The sequence below is a fragment of the Mixophyes fleayi genome, chromosome 8 (assembly GCF_038048845.1).
Source record: "Mixophyes fleayi isolate aMixFle1 chromosome 8, aMixFle1.hap1, whole genome shotgun sequence".
In the NCBI taxonomy this organism is placed as follows: domain Eukaryota; kingdom Metazoa; phylum Chordata; class Amphibia; order Anura; family Limnodynastidae; genus Mixophyes; species Mixophyes fleayi.
In genome coordinates, this window is record NC_134409.1 from 135,078,320 (window position 1) to 135,091,345 (window position 13,026).

The window sequence follows — 13,026 nt, forward strand, 5'->3', positions numbered from 1 at the left end:
GCACTGGTATAAGCCATGTTTTCAGTTTGAGCCAATCTTACAACATTCCCAAATGGAAAATGGGGACAAATTGGGTCACACGCTTGCATGACCAAAACCGCTCCCCAATCTCCCCCATGCCACGCCCATTTTCAGCAACACCACACACTTTTTGGTAGCTTACAATCTGGAACACTAGGGGGTATATTTACTAAATTGCGGGTTTGAAAAAGTGGAGATGTTGCCTATAGCAACCAATCAGATTCTAGTTATCATTTGTTTAGCACATTCTACAAAATGAAAGCAAGAATCTGATTGGTTGCTATAGGCAGCACCTCCACTTTTTGAAACCCACAGTTTAGTAAATATACCTCCAGGACTGTTGGCCGATATATGCTTTAATGATATATGCTCCTGCACATAAGTGCTAGCCTGCAGGGTGAATGGACATCCGCCCAGACATATCCAATAACACCTCCATAGACACGTCCTATATAATGCATTCTGCTGATAAATAACTTTGCTGTAATTAAATAAATAATCTGATTGAGAAAAGAGCAAACAATATTGCAGTAAATGTTTCAGTAAGTAATTAAATCAGAGCTCAACCTCATACATAATTAGGGGACAGATTGATCTCCCTTCTCTTTAATGATTTTCACATTCAGGATATGCTGATAATAAAATACATATATAGACTTTGATCCACATGTTTAAGACCACTCCAGTAACTTGCATTAAAGTGCAATAAACTCCTGATATTCCAGCAATCTATCTCCGCTTAGGATCCTTTCTATAAATAATTCGGTAAATAGGTGGCCCGGCTGTGCTCTTCTCCGTGACGTACGACATATGTAGCCAGCGCTAAATAATAATAATTATCGTAATTATTCTAAGGAAAGTCGTCCTAAGCCAATGCTAATCACATGCAAATTAGGCTCATGAATATTCAACGGAGCGCTGTGGACCAATTTCCCTTCGCTGAATGAATAATGGTTCTTACAGAGTTTGTAAATATGGGTCAGTGCACTTCTGTGTGAGCAAGAAGGAGTATCGCTCGACACATCGGCGCCAACCGTCTGCCCAAACGTCTTCACTTCATTGTATCAATGCCAGAGCACTGCATCCAACTCACCGGGTATTAGGTTTACTGTTTTAATACATTAAACATTTTCGTAAATTAAACATAAAATATATAGTAAATTCACTGTTCATTTTCTGTTGTTTGTTGTTGTTTTTTCTCTCTCTTTAACATCATCTCGGCAGTGTTTTCTATTTTCCCTTAGAAACGACACAGAACTGATCTGTAGTTACAACTGTATACAATGCACAGGGCTGAGCTAATCTGTGTCATATCCGAAGGCTACAAAATAAACAGCTCAGCCATAGTAACCAGTGGAAGTTTCCATAAATATCTCTAACAAAGCAATTTCTTCATTGTTAGCCGCTAGGATTGTGAGACGTAATTGCACAGAAATATGACAGCAAGTTATGAGCAACTTCTAAATAATTTCTAAAATTCTAAAATTATTATTCACCTTTATTTACAGGGTACCACATGAGGTCTGCAGCGCTGTACAAAGGGCAACAACAAGACAGTACATGGTATAACAGTACAATAGAGTATACAAATAACACTACAACTCCCAACACAGCTACTGATAGCCTGGATGGGTAATGGGGTGCAAGGGGTATATTCAGCGCAGGCTGAAGCCTGTGCCCATTAGTGGGGGTACAACTAACAGGTTTAGAGACACTGACAGAGGTGTGAAGACAATAAAGGAGAGGGGTCTATGGGCAGAGAGCCCAAGGAGGAGGTGCGCAGTGTAGCTGGTGAGCAAAGGTTATAGGTAATGAGAACGGGGGAAGAGGGCCCTGATCACTAGAGCTTACAATCTAAAGGGAAAGGGACAGATGGTTGACACATGGGGGTGAGCCAATGTAAGGGGATCTGAGGGCAAGAAGCGGGATGGGAGAGACGGAGGATGAGAGGGTGACGTATACTACATGGTGAGATGGTTAAATGGAGGACTGATAGGCTTTTATAAACAGGTGGGTTTTCAATGACCGTTTGAAGCTACACAGGGTAGGGGGTAGTCTGATAGAACGAGGGAGATTGTTCCAGTGGTGAGGACAGCACGGGAGATATCTTGGATTCGGGAGTTAGATGCGGTTACCAGAGGGGAGGAAACCTGCATAGTTGGGCTGCAATCTATATTTGGCCTGCATAAGTTGGTGATCTAGCATTTTATCCATAGTAATAACCATCCAAGCACAGTGACCAGCACATTAGTTAGGCAGCAGCTGTCAGATCAATCTATGGTACAATGTTTCCGGGTGATCGGACGCAGCCCATATAAGGACACCCAGAGATCTGTGACACATCCAAGAGCCAATATGACCTTATAAGATGCCTTTATCTGTCACCTCCCTGCAAGAATTAGAAGAGAGATTTGATGGCTCTGCAGCGCCATCCATCAAACAGTTCCCCCACTTCACCTTTTGTATTTTTTCACCCCCTTTGATAAATTGTCTGCTGCGTTCTCCAGGGCTGCGGACGTGTCCCAAAAGAAAACACAGCTCCTTAAGTTCTAACCCTGTCGCTGCCTCGTCTGCTTCTGCATTGTAGACAAATATCAACTCTTAATGTATCGCAAGTGTTAGATTCCAGCACTTCCACTGAGATGACTTTCTGCAAACGCTGATCTGTTTGTACATCAGGAGAGCGACTGAGTGAAAAGCATCCAATGTACATCAGATGTTCTATTCATACTTCATACACAAATGACCAATAATAAGAACTATTAGAACATTCTAAAGCAGCCTGAACGACTGGCTACCTGCGGGAAACAAATCCTCTTGTTGACGTAAGCCGTGCAATGGACAAATGTCATATTATGTGAGCAGATAATAGGGAATTTGTAGTTGTGCGAAAAACTACGCAGTAGAAGCAATTTTGTGATACGAGAGAACACTTACATAAATGTAACCCAGCAATCCATTAGGACCAAGCGAGAGCACTAAGGAATGGGGCACTATCATCATCAACATTTATATAGCACCAGCAAATTCCGTAGCGCTTTACAATTGGGCACTACGCAGGGAGTTTAACATGGGTAAAAGTTGGCCGTTCCAGGTATATTATAACCCAGAACCTGAATAATAGTATTGTATCCTGGGTAAGAAGAATATAAAATACAGCTAAAGTGGCAGTTTTACTATCTACCATCTGTCAAATCTCAGACATTGTTTGATCCTTCAATATCTTTTATATTCTGTAGCTGAATCCAGAACTAAAACTACTGACAGGGCGCACAGCACAGGGATCAATGGAAATGTACCGGTCTGAAGGGTAAACTGACAGGGCCACCGACCTATCGTGTGCGAGAGGGGTGCAACGATCCGGCTATGTGTCCTGGAACAGACAGAGAGTATAATACACAGCCAGTATATTATACACAGCCAGTGTATTCATGACACCTACTGACAAACTGTGAAACACCAGGCACTGAATATACAGATGCAATAACTATATGGTATACTTCACAACCGTCAAGATTTAGACAGGGCAGCTTAGATTGGAGGGTACGGCCACCCCACCTGTCGGCACTTTTTGTCCTGACCGCCGTAAAGTTGGGAGGTATTTACCCCATAATTACCAACTTTTTACTATTTCCCTCCAGGATGTCTCGGAGGGGGGGGGGGGGTGTAGTATGGGTATGGAGGGGGGCGGAGGTAAATCGCATCATTTTGGCCCAGCAATGATGTCAAAGCGTCATTTTACCATGGGGGGCGGGGCAAAAATAACGCGATTCACCTTGAATCGGGTCACGGAGGCTCCCATCCTGCTTCACTTCACTAGTAAGTGGGCAGAATACTGGAGAGTGGGCACATATGGTTTACCCGCTCACCATGGTGACGGGTGCCCCGCCCACCTGAAGCTGGTGCACGTGGCAATTCAAAGGTCTTGTTTTAGGGGAGGAGACATGGACTGAGGGTGCCCTGGAGCTTAGAAGCATTAGACTATGCCGTCAGGACCAATGTTGGAAGATAGAAAATGGTACAAATTATATTATATGTACGAAGTTTGTTTTATATGACAGGAACCTCAAATCACTACCCTGTTCTCACTAATACAATCACACAAGGGACAGGTCACTGCCCCCCCCACAGGATGAGCAAAATCACCTCCCGAAAAGATCTGTGATGCAGGGGTCTATTTATTAAAGGGAAATAAGCCCTAAATCCTGTGAAAAGGGGATTTTTCATAGGATTTAGGGCTTCTCCCTAATTACCAAAGTCCCCAGCCGGCAAACGCTATTACTTGATATGGAAGGCGTTTAGCCATCGCCGTGGATCTCCTATCTGCCAAGGACAGTAGAGGTACATGAACAGAAGTGTAAAATTGGAGGCTTGCAACGAAAATGCTGATATTTCACATCTTGTGCCTGTTTTTGTACAGACTCACCTATTTATATATTGGGGGTCAATCCTAGTTTAGTAGATGACCACAGGAGACTCTATGGGTAATCGGGGATCATCTTATGCTTTTAGTCGGGCACCTATGGCAACGTTCAGGGGCATTTATCATATATGCATACAAATAGCCACATAACAAAAAAGCAATTAAAAGTACAATAAGGAGACATAATAAAGAATGATTGCACAATTATATGAAACATTTCGTATTTGTACTGCCTGTTTTTGGAATGTTTTTCCGACTACACTTTTCATGAAGAATAGTTACAAGCAATGCATTTTTGTATAATTAGAAACAATGCAAATTTGTTTGTAGAAGTAAAACTGTTGATTAGAATGGAAATATGGGATAAGCTCGTCTTGTACTGACCAGGGCAGAATATGAGATGTCTACAATATTTAACTTGATTCTGAATGGAAAATCAAGATTTTGTTTTGAGGTAGGAGACGTTGGTGAACTGTAAGGAGTGGGTAATACACGTTTTACATCTCTGAGGACCTTGCCCACTGGTGTCAGTACGATGCCTTTTGCTTGATGTAGGAACACATTGGAAAGAAAGGAGCAGATTTAGCAAACCTTCTAACAAGGAAAAATTGAGGTGTTGCCCATAGCAACCAACCAGATTCTGGCTATCATTTTTTACAATACACTAGATAAGTGATAACTAGAATCTGAAGTTATTCTACATCAATGAGGGTCCAGTGAGTCATATTTTAGTAAAAAAGGAAAAGTTCAAAGGCAGAGGTGCTCAAACCCAGTCCTCAAAAGCTGTCAACAGGTCATGTTTTCAGGATTCCTGTCTGTAGAAACAGGTGGGATAATTACTGACCAAAGAAAATAGATGAATTCACCTATGCATGATTAAAGAAATCCTGAAAACATGAACTGTTGGTAACTCTTGAAAGCTGAGTTTGGGCACCTCTGGGCTAAGAGGACTATTAACTAAAGGAAGAAAGTCCAATTCTCAAGCAGAAACGGGTTTTCAATCCGGAGAAAAGGCTTCTCCCAATCTATCAAGGTGCTACCACCGGCAAAGCACTAGGGAAGACTTGTTACGAAGGATCACGGAAGCACATACAATTCTCCAATTGCCATCTCAGGATGGTAATAGCTGGAATAACCCGTCGAAAAATGCTTTATTATTTAAATAAAACATGTTTTTTAAACATTTTATTTCTATTTTTTTAAACAAAAGAGAAACTGAAAACACAGGTCAAGGCTTCCAGCTACACTGTACTGTTGTGCGCAGAGGGTTCCATGACTGGTAAGTGACTTCTCTTAATGCTGCCAGCCAGACAGGTTGGTATCACTGAGTCATTTCATAGTAAATTGTGGCAATAGCTGATTTTATATCGCTGCAATAAGCGGAGATAGAAAATAATTGTTATTGCCACATATGGATAAATAGAGGCCGAAGTGTGATATTAGGCAACATTTTTATTCCCAGACAATGTTTTTTACTTTGCAGACATACACAATTCAGACTGACTAGAGGGTAAGCAGAAAGAAGAAATAGGGGTGAAGATAAAGAGCCCCATTTCAGTTGCAATTCTTGTAGAATGCTTGTCTCATAAGTGTAATTGCTATCACAACATATCTTCCTCCTGCCAAATAAAAAATGCTACAGTAGTGTGTTCTAGATCTCAAGAAAGTAAAAGGTGACACTTGAGAAGAGAAGGTAAATTACTGCAAGCGCCGTCCAGCGAAGGTTCTACTGCTATCCTGGATGCTCTCTGTCCCCATATGTCACATAAATGATATCAGTGTCAAGGTTTCTCTCTCTCCATTTAATATATCGACCATAGTAAGTCACCACAATCAGTGATACGGAAACAGGAAGCAGAGACTGTCACTCTTGTTTTCTCGCCCTATGGCAGAACTTGACAGTGATATAGACTTCCAATCTTCTAGTGTCATAATACTGAAACGACAGACTGGATAGAAGCATTACTATTACTATTGTGGTCAGACCTCCGATGGCGGAGCATGGACCTCCGCCATCGGAGGTCCAGAGGAGGAAAGAGGAGTCTTCTCTCACAAAATCATGTATGGGGGAAAACACCAGACTAAGGGGATTCTTGCACCGAGTAGAAGTCGATGCTTTGTAATATCTGTGCTTTGCAGGCATGTAGGTTGTGTAGGTTTTGTGTAAAAGGGCAGAAAGGTGAGCCAGGTGGGAGATGGGCAGAAACGGTGAGTCAGGTGGGAGATGGACAGAAAAGGTGAGTCAGGTGGGAGATGGGCAGAAACGGTGAGTCAGGTGGGAGATGGGCAGAAAAGGTGAGTCAGGTGGGAGATGGGCAGAAAAGGTGAGTCAGGTGGGAGATGGACAGAAAAGGTGAGTCAGGTGGGAGATGGGCAGAAATGGTGAGCCAGGTGGGAGATGGGCAGAAATGATGAGTCAGGTGAGAGATGGACAGAAAAGGTGAGTCAGGTGGGAGATGGGCAGAAACGGTGAGTCAGGTGGGAGATGGGCAGAAAAGGTGAGTCAGATGGGAGATGGGCAGAAATGGTGAGTCAGGTGGGAGATGGGCAGAAAAGGTGAGCCAGGTGGGAGATGGGCAGAAAAGGTGAGCCAGGTGGGAGATGGGCAGAAACGGTGAGTCAGGTGGGAGATGGGCAGAAACGGTGAGTCAGGTGGGAGATGGGCAGAAAAGGTGAGTCAGGTGGGAGATGGGCAGAAAAGGTGAGCCAGGATGGGCAGAAAAGGTGAGTCAGGTGGGAGATGGGCAGAAAAGGTGAGTCAGGTGGGAGATGGGCAGAAATAGTGAGTTAGGTGGGAGATGGGCAGAAAAGGTGAGTCAGGTGGGAGATGGACAGAAAAGGTGAGTCAGGTGGGAGATGGGCAGAAAAGGTAAACCAGGTGGGAGATGGGCAGAAAAGGTGAGTCAGATGGGAGATGGGCAGAAATGGTGAGTCAGGTGGGAGATGGGCAGAAAAGGTGAGCCAGGTGGGAGATGGGCAGAAAAGGTGAGCCAGGTGGGAGATGGGCAGAAACGGTGAGTCAGGTGGGAGATGGGCAGAAACGGTGAGTCAGGTGGGAGATGGGCAGAAAAGGTGAGTCAGGTGGGAGATGGGCAGAAAAGGTGAGCCAGGATGGGCAGAAAAGGTGAGTCAGGTGGGAGATGGGCAGAAAAGGTGAGTCAGGTGGGAGATGGGCAGAAATAGTGAGTCAGGTGGGAGATGGGCAGAAAAGGTGAGTCAGGTGGGAGATGGACAGAAAAGGTGAGTCAGGTGGGAGATGGGCAGAAAAGGTAAACCAGGTGGGAGATGGGCAGAAAAGGTGAGTCAGGTGGGAGATGGGCAGAAAAGGTGAGTCAGGTGGGAGATGGGCAGAAATGGTGAGTCAGGTGGGAGATGGGAAGATCATTTAAATCATGAATATGACTGGCAAGCAAAATATGACTCATGGGACCTGGGCAGGTCTGGTGTGACAGGTAAGACCAGGTGATTTAGATACAGGTGAGATACAGGATTAAAGACTATATGAAGTAAATACAAACACAGGGACCTGGGTAAATTAGAAGTAAGAGGTGAAGGAAGTATTGTAAATAAATAAGGAATTAACTAAACATACAAAAGTAGACCAAATAAGCAGGGTAAGACAGACTAGATGAGCAGGTGAACAAATAGGAGATAAATGATGATTGAAGTTACCAATGACGGGACAGGTTATGTCAGCAGGGTAAGGTAAAATATATAAAGACATGTGAATCATGAGCTCAGACGGAATAGGTGAATATGGTATTTTAAGTGAACATAGGTCAGAAAGCTATGGTGGACTACATGAACAGAACATAGACTAGGTGAACCCGAGACATAGATCTGAAGGGTAAGGTAGATTACCTGAGGCAGAAAAGTAGCGTTAGTTTGAATAAGTAGAGTTGAGGCAGATTCGGTGAGTAGCATAACATTCACCAAGTGAACATCGCTGAGATAGAAACTAGATAAGTTCAGGTAGATCAGATCACTATAATAATTCTTTATATACAGCCTTTCTCCCAACAGCCATCTTGGGCACACTCAGTTGCTGTCCAATGTAATCATTTACATCAGACCCTTCCCCATAGGAGCTTACAGTCTAAATTCCCTACCCTATATACACGACAGTCTTCACCGGCCTGGGACTTTAGTAAATACAGAGAAGCCCTAAATCCGGCGACAAAACATTTTCGCTGCTTTTCTGGCTTCTCACCCATTGATAAGTAGAAGTCTCTAATGCGAAATCTCCAATGTGTTATATAAATAGATGCTATGTTCTTTTTTCCCCTCCATATCAGATGTTTTGTTACTACAACTGACGGTCGCGCCATTATCCAATCATTTTGCTAGACTTATTTTTGTGAATAGAATTCAGAGAAGTGTGCCGTGTCCCATGTGGTATATAGAAATAAAATGTATTCATTATGAGAAGGGACAGTATATGGTGGCACGGATAGTCTATGGTGGCACTGGCAACTACTTGTCTGCAATGATTAATGAGTAAGCAGAAAAGGACACCCATATAAAGTGTTACAATATATCCCTCTGCTATTTCAGGACACGCTCTAGGAGATAAATGAAAGTTTGCCCAGAATTTTGACGCCAGGTCAGTGCTCTGTACCCATTTAAAAAAAAAAAAAAAAAAGTTAATTGAGAATTTATCCGAAACTGTGCAGGTTATTAGGCCATAGGTCACTACTTTAAGCATCTATAAGAAATCCAATCTACTCCCGCAATATATAACCATTCTGCTGTCTGTTTCAACTTCTACCCATTCATTATTAACACACTATATAACACAAGGGACACAATCATTACCGGTAGATGATCACACAACAAAGCACAAAATCCCTGAATAACCCAACTGGCAAATAAATGGTTAATGCACAGGATCACTGATATGAATGGAAGAGGCAGGCTGGTGAACAGGCCTGTCCTTTTCCAGCACTGAAGCGGTTAAACAGTCTGAACAGCTGACTCTACACATGGAATGTTGTGTATCCTAATCACCAATTAAATAGCATCTCGCCTTACCATCATCCTGCATCCTCTGCAAACAGAGAGACAGGTTTCTCCTCCAGCCCGGCATCTTGGCACATGTGCTGGGAACGGGCAGCCTGATCGCCGTCTTCGCGACTCAACGTTGTGTCTTTGCAGAAGGGTCGCCCCGACGGTGTGGCTTAACATTGGGATGAAGGGAGCCACGTTAACACTCGCTGTGGCAATGTCTGGTCACTGGTCATTCCTCTGGTTTTCCCTTTTCTATGAAGTGTAGTCGGTTTCTCTCTCCAGTTTTCCTTTGTGTAGGGTACCTTGTCGCTGGCTGTAGTGGGGCTCCCAGCTCGCCAGCAGAACCTATGGCTGACTGAGAAAGGCTGGTAGTGCCCTCATCAAGTGTGTCCGCTGGAGCTATGTACAGCTGGCAGCACCCTCTATCTCTTTGGACCTTGGGGGCTCTGCTTGCATCCTCCCCCTGCCTTGTTCAGTAGCCACCTGAACAGTACATCCCAGACAGTGTGGATTGTACTATATGGGCAGAGATCTGAGGGGAGTCTGTCAGGAGCTGCTTACTTACATCCTCTGGCATGGCCCCAGGCTAGGTAATAATACGTCGCTCAGATGCTGTTAAGTATCACTGCATATTAATATGTTATATAGGTTCAGCTGGAAGTGAAGGGACCACGCTACCTCCAGTAGTGGGGGGCTTCATGCCTTCCGCAGAACAATAGTACAGTCTGACTCTCAGGAACAGATAGCATTTCTGTCTATTATCTGAACAGTCACTAAGTATCAGAGGTGGAGAATGTAACAAAATAATAGTAATACCTGATCTAGGAAGGTCAGATGTGTTCCTACTGGCACCTAGCAGAACAGGAGCTCAGGGCTGACCCGCAGAGCTTACAATTAAAAGTTTTCATAAAATGAGACCTGGAACGATAAGAAGAATTTAAATTAGATTTGGACAATGGGAGATAGAGACAATGACCTGTGCATTATCCTGGGAATCATTAACAATGACACACGACCGGCTGCAACGTTTATGCATCAACAGACCGCTGGAGTCAAAGTATCTCTTTATTGTATCATATTTTCCCATCCCATTTATTGAAATAGCGCTTACTGACAGGTGTCAATGAGGCAGATCAGCTAATAGGGAGTGGATCGCATTAGCACGGTACACAATTAATTTGCAGTTAACGCAGCACGTGCCCAAAAAAACCACCTCATAACGACACAGCAGTTTCAAAGTGGAAATTAAAGTAAATTAGAATTTCTTTAATGTAGAATTTGAGCACAGGATGGAAATGATTATATTTAGCAATGTATATAAATTTATGCAAATGCAATACATAGCTAGATAGCAACATTGATGCCGTTGAAAATAGATAGGTTACAGACAATAGACAGAGTGGTGATATGCCAGGGTGAGAACGAGGCTTACACACGTCTACTCATCCAGCATGTGCTCAGATTCTCTGTGTTGATATCCGCTGTTAGCACTAGATCTGGGGGCTGATCCAAGTCCTAGGGTGGGAGGGGGGGGGTGCACTGCAGATAAGACATTTCCGTTCACTCAGAGGCCAAGTCTTACAGTGAAACACTAATGGGTCTATTTATTATTTAGAGAAAAATCCTACCTTAAACGCAAACCACTGTGTTTTCACCGAAGATATGGCTTCTGCTTATCTATCAATGGTTACCGCCGTGCTATTGCCACTAGTAGCCCCCACTGGTGAAGCGATTCGCCGGTGAAGGTTTCCCCAGTCTATTTAACAAGGATCGTACATGTACCACCGGAATCCACCTTTCACTATCGCCAGTCCAGTATGACAATAGCAGAAGATATTCATCAAAATAAAGCATTTTTTGTAATTGCAATAGGGGCATAATCATTATTTTTATATGTCTTTTAACATTTATTTACGTTTTTTTAAGAGAAGTGGACCTGGAAGCCAAAATCAGCGCTACACATATGCGCAGGTGCATCCAGGACTGGCCGAAAAAGCGGTAAGACCCCTCTTGCCGCTGCCAGACGGTATCGCTGGACAGCTGAGGATCACACTCAGCAATATTTTATTAGTAAATTATAGCATTGACTGGTTTTCTATTGCTGCAATAGAAAACCATAATAATACATGTAAGAGACATTTACAAGCCGTAGAAGTCTGTCAGTCACTCTTTGTCTGCTCCGTTAGGAAAGCCTGTATCTCCTAACATGATTACCTGCATTAAACGGGTGAAAGAGAGCATGATGGACATATTTATTTAAAGGACCACTATTCCCCAAAATTCTAACTTTCAAACATGAACCATTAAGATAAAACAAATTGTTCATTGTTACCCAGACATTCCATTGTAAAATGTAAAGTATGATCTCCCCTACATTATTACAGACAGTTAAAGTTTCTCCCATAAGGTCCTAATAGGATATTATACAAATAAAAACAGCCCAGTCCGCAGTCACTTCAGCTGCTGTGACATCACAGTCAACTTGTATCAACCAATCCACACAGTGCATTTCTGTACAGCAAGTCTGTCAGTTCAATAAGAGAGTCGCCATACTACTATTGCAATCTGCTGTGGAGCAGTGATAGAATATATTTAATGATAAATACTCCAATTTTTTCATATAAATGATTCAGCTCGGTAACACGCAGCCTATGAAATCTATTTATGTCAAACGGTAACTTTTCTTGCTCTTTATAAAGCTCTGACACACCAAGGGCAGGCCGGCAATGAGAGGTACTGTAGCAGCAATTGTATCAGCATGCTGTGACACAGAACCTAATGACTAAAGCTGTCTTGTTGCACTTGTCTCACGGAAAAGACATGTCCTCAACTCGTTAAAAGCTCCCCCGAGGGGCAGAGAGTGGCTGTGACTTTGTGGCTGGGGGCACTGACACTACATCAACCTCAGCGGGGATACGCTGCCCCGGCTCAACCTTCTGCTGTGTTACCTTAAACCCTGCAGGGTTCAACAGAAAGCCAAGCTCCATCATTAACCCTCTACGTGCTCCAGCCTAATGCGCCTTCCCTATCCCTCTCTTTTCCCGGAAGGATAAGCATCAAGTATTGGGATGCACTGCATGCACCTGGGTATATAGCTGGGTACACACCGATGTAATCTTACTTCAGTTGCTATTTCTGCAACGATTTCATAAGCAAACCGAGGGGGGGGGGGGTTACCTAATGCCTGGAAACCCCCCTTCAAGCCTGGGGCACTGTATAATTGAGGTGTCTGGACCCTGCCCCCGCTTCACACAGCTCTGCTTGAAAAGCGAGAGCTGCACCTAACAGTAGTCCACGCAGCATTGCCCGTGTATATTATGGGGATAGAAAGAGTTGGAGAGCAGTCAAGCACTGTCTACAATTAAAGCCACGCCCCCATGCATGCTGGTGACGCCCACTGGTGGCGTGGTGTGGAAACCCCCCTCTACAAATCCTGTGTTTGCCCCTGGATTTCACCAACGACTGAAAGTCCCGATGAGCATGCAGATTCATGTGTACACACCTACACGATTCACCTTCTGTGATCTTCATCTCTCATAACCATCTGCTGAGAAGATAGTGACCCTATACACTGT

General features: G+C 43.6%; 2 protein-coding genes across 4 annotated transcripts in view; one reads left to right on the forward strand and one right to left on the reverse strand.

Moving 5' to 3' along the window:
- Nucleotides 1-13,026, forward strand: part of LSM3 (LSM3 homolog, U6 small nuclear RNA and mRNA degradation associated) — a 491,439-nt gene that overhangs the window by 280,479 nt on the left and 197,934 nt on the right. The gene's annotated exons all lie outside the window — the stretch shown is intronic.
- Nucleotides 1-13,026, reverse strand: part of GRIP2 (glutamate receptor interacting protein 2) — a 225,014-nt gene that overhangs the window by 177,281 nt on the left and 34,707 nt on the right. Inside the window, exon 1 of one of the 3 annotated variants that reach the window (XM_075183669.1) lies at nucleotides 9,476-9,905. The exons of the other annotated variants lie outside the window; for them this stretch is intronic. Coding sequence (XP_075039770.1) covers nucleotides 9,476-9,530 — 55 coding nt within the window. The 5' untranslated portion in view covers nucleotides 9,531-9,905. Of the gene's footprint in view, nucleotides 1-9,475; nucleotides 9,906-13,026 lie in introns of those variants that run through there. 3 annotated transcript variants of the gene reach the window in all.